The 2,964-nt window shown below is 35.0% G+C and overlaps 1 protein-coding gene across 1 annotated transcript; it reads right to left on the bottom strand.

The window, feature by feature from the left end:
• Positions 1-898: 898 nt before the first annotated feature.
• On the bottom strand, positions 899-1,459 carry LOC112729726 (uncharacterized). Its single transcript, XM_025779882.1, has one exon. It carries the CDS (start codon positions 1,457-1,459, stop codon positions 899-901), a length of 561 nt encoding a protein of 186 aa, XP_025635667.1.
• Positions 1,460-2,964: the final 1,505 nt, after the last annotated feature.

Raw genomic sequence — 2,964 nt, 5'->3', positions numbered from 1 at the left:
TAAAATTAGATTGTGCATTTTAAAATTATAAAATTTAATATAACATCATACATTAATAAATATCAAACTTTACTCATATATTTATATATGTATATATATATTTTTTAAAATTTTAAAATTATTTTATCAAATATAATTATTGCTACTTATACTTATTGAAAGTCGTTTTTCGTATAATTTGTCAAATATAAATACTATAACTCTTAAAAAATTATTTTTCAAAAATTAGCTCTAATAAACTACTTTTTAGTAAAAATTTTATCAAATCAAACCATAACTTTAATCATTTAATAAAAGAAAACCTAAAAAAGACAAAAAGAAAGAGCAGTTATTTAATAATTTTAATAAAGAAATTATTGGTTAGTAATTAGTATTGAATTAAATATATAAGAAAAAATTGATTATTTAATATTTTAATCAAAATTTTCATGTAATTTGATAGAATTAAACTTGATATAAATAGTCATTCAAATTTTATTTCAATTAAAATATCAAATTAGAATAAATAACTAAATCGATATGATATCTAAAAAATTTGTTGCTAATAAAAATGATTTCAAAAGATGCTAAGTCCCTTAAAGATAATTTTTTTTTATATTTTTTTAAAAATTAATTACTATGATTAATAAAGCAGTTGGCCCAATATATCAAGATGGACCAAGTTACAAACTTTTGTAGGTGTCTCTTCTAGCCACATCAAATTTGGTCTGGTTAGAGCAAGTTTTGCAAGAGAATGAACTACACTATTTTCATTTCTCTTGATGCGAGATATCTTATAAAACCTAAAACAACACAAAAGGGCTTTACAGTTTGAGATTATAGTACCAAAAGGCCCACCGAATGGGCTATTAGAATTTAAAGTATTGACTACTTCTATGTTATCTCCTTCTATTTCTATTTATAAGAAACAAGTTTGGGCTGCAATATTCACTCTCTGGTAGAAAGCAAATGCTTTCGCTTCTCTAACTGAAAGTGCAGGAGCCACTTCCAACGTGGCAGCAGCTACAACAACTCCATTACTATCTCTAATGACTACACCTACTCCTCCCTTGACTCCATTATTGCTAGCTGCATCCACATTAATTTTGTATCTGTCTGGTGGTGGAGTTCTCCACCCACTCGGACTTTGATTGCCTGGAAGTAGCTCTTGAATCGATGGTGATGAATTTGTTGGACACAGAGCTTCTGCAAAGGAGATGGCTGCTCTCTCCAAAATTGTTTCTGATGTCAAGTTCCCGTTCTCGAATAGGAGTTTGTTTCTACTATGCCATAGGCCATGCAAGCAACAAATGAACAACCCCTTTCTCTCCTTTTCAATTTGGTTTAGAGTTGTCGATACCCATTCTAGCAACGGCATTCCGGCAGCAGCTTCTGTTCGGAGGTTAAAAGGTGACACAAACCAAAAACGAGATGCCCAGTCACAATCTCTGAAAAGGTAAACTTCACTTTCTTCTCTCATTGAGCACCTAGAACAGATCAGGTCACAATTAATTCCTCTCCTCTAAATATTTGTCTTTGTTGGCAAAGAGTTGTGCATTAACCTCCACATGAAATTCAGAGATCTTGGAAGAATTTTCATCTTCCACAGTTGTTTCCACTTCTCCTTTTCCTGGTTATTTGGACAGGTACCTAGTTGTTGGCTTCGGTTGTGATCTCTAATTATGTGGTAAGTAGTCTTAACCTCATACTCTCCTTTCTTGCTGAACTTTCAATAAAATCTATCATCTTGTCTCTGCATGTCAATAGGGAGTGCTAGAATTTGGTTTGCTTCAAAAGGTAGAACAATTTGTAGAATTAGCTGTTGCTTCCATGTATTCTGTTCCTGGTTGATCAGGTTATCCACTGTGGCTTCCTGCTCAAAACAAGTTCTGGGGCTCCAGACCTTGAACCCGTTTTGATTAGAAAGCCATGGGTCTTCCCAAATTTTGATATTCCTGCCTGTACCAACTTTTCATAAACCACCCAAATCCAGCACCTCTTTTGCACCCCAAATGCTCTTCCAAGTGAAACTTGGATTATAGCCCTTCTCAGCTTCAGTGAACCTTTTCCTATTGTAGTACCTGGCCTTTAAAATTCTCGCAACCAGTGAGTTTGGCTTTGACATTAATCTCCAACCCTGTTTTGCAAGAAGTGCTTGATTAAAAGCTTCAAAACATCTGAATCCTAGGCCTCCTTCTTCCTTTAGATTACACATCTTATTCCAAGCCACCCAATGAATTTTTCTCTCTCTCCCTCTTTACTTCCCCAATAAAAATTGCTAATCATTCTCTCCAGGTGATTGCTTAAGCTTTTTGGAATCTGAAAACATCCCATTATATACGTAGGAATAGACTGAGCAACTGATTTGATGAGAACTTCCTTTCCCACTTTGGATAGGGATCCTTCTTTCCAACCTTTTAGCTTTTTTTCAGGTTCTTTCTTGGAAGAATTCAAATATCTGCTTCTTGGATCTCCCCACAAATGTTGGGAGTCCCAAGTAATTTGAGTGAGATTTTACTGCCTTTATGTTAATCCAGTCTTCGATAAGCATTTGTTTGGTAGGAGGCATGTTTCGGCTAAAGAAAATCTCCGACTTGTCCAAATTAATTCTCTGGCCTGATGCTAATTGGTAGTCCTTTAGGATCTCTATCACTGCTTGTATACTCTGGTCCGAGGATCTCAAAAATTATGCTATCATCTGCAGAAAAGAGATGTGTGAGTTCTGGGACAAGTCTTGCAACTTTGATGTCTTGGATTGCTTTCCTCTCTTGAGCTCGCTTCAAAAGGCTTGAAAACACTTCCGCACAAAGGATAAATAAGTAAGGAGACAGAGGGTCTCCTTGCCTAATTCCCCTCCCCGGCTTGAATTCTTTTGTCGGGCAACCATTAATCAGCACAGAGAAGGAAACTGAACTTACACAAGTCCAAATCAGATCTATCCACTTTTTTGGAAATCCCGTGAATTTTAAGACTCCTATGAAGAAG

Source organism: Arachis hypogaea, chromosome 12 (genome assembly GCF_003086295.3).
Source record: "Arachis hypogaea cultivar Tifrunner chromosome 12, arahy.Tifrunner.gnm2.J5K5, whole genome shotgun sequence".
Classification (NCBI taxonomy): domain Eukaryota; kingdom Viridiplantae; phylum Streptophyta; class Magnoliopsida; order Fabales; family Fabaceae; genus Arachis; species Arachis hypogaea.
This window is presented reverse-complemented; position numbering and strand designations above follow the sequence as displayed.

Excerpts from the sequence above, each read along its gene's own strand:
- LOC112729726 (XM_025779882.1), bottom strand. The coding sequence starts at position 1,459 with ATGAGAGAAGAAAGTGAAGTTTACCTTTTCAGAGATTGTGACTGGGCA.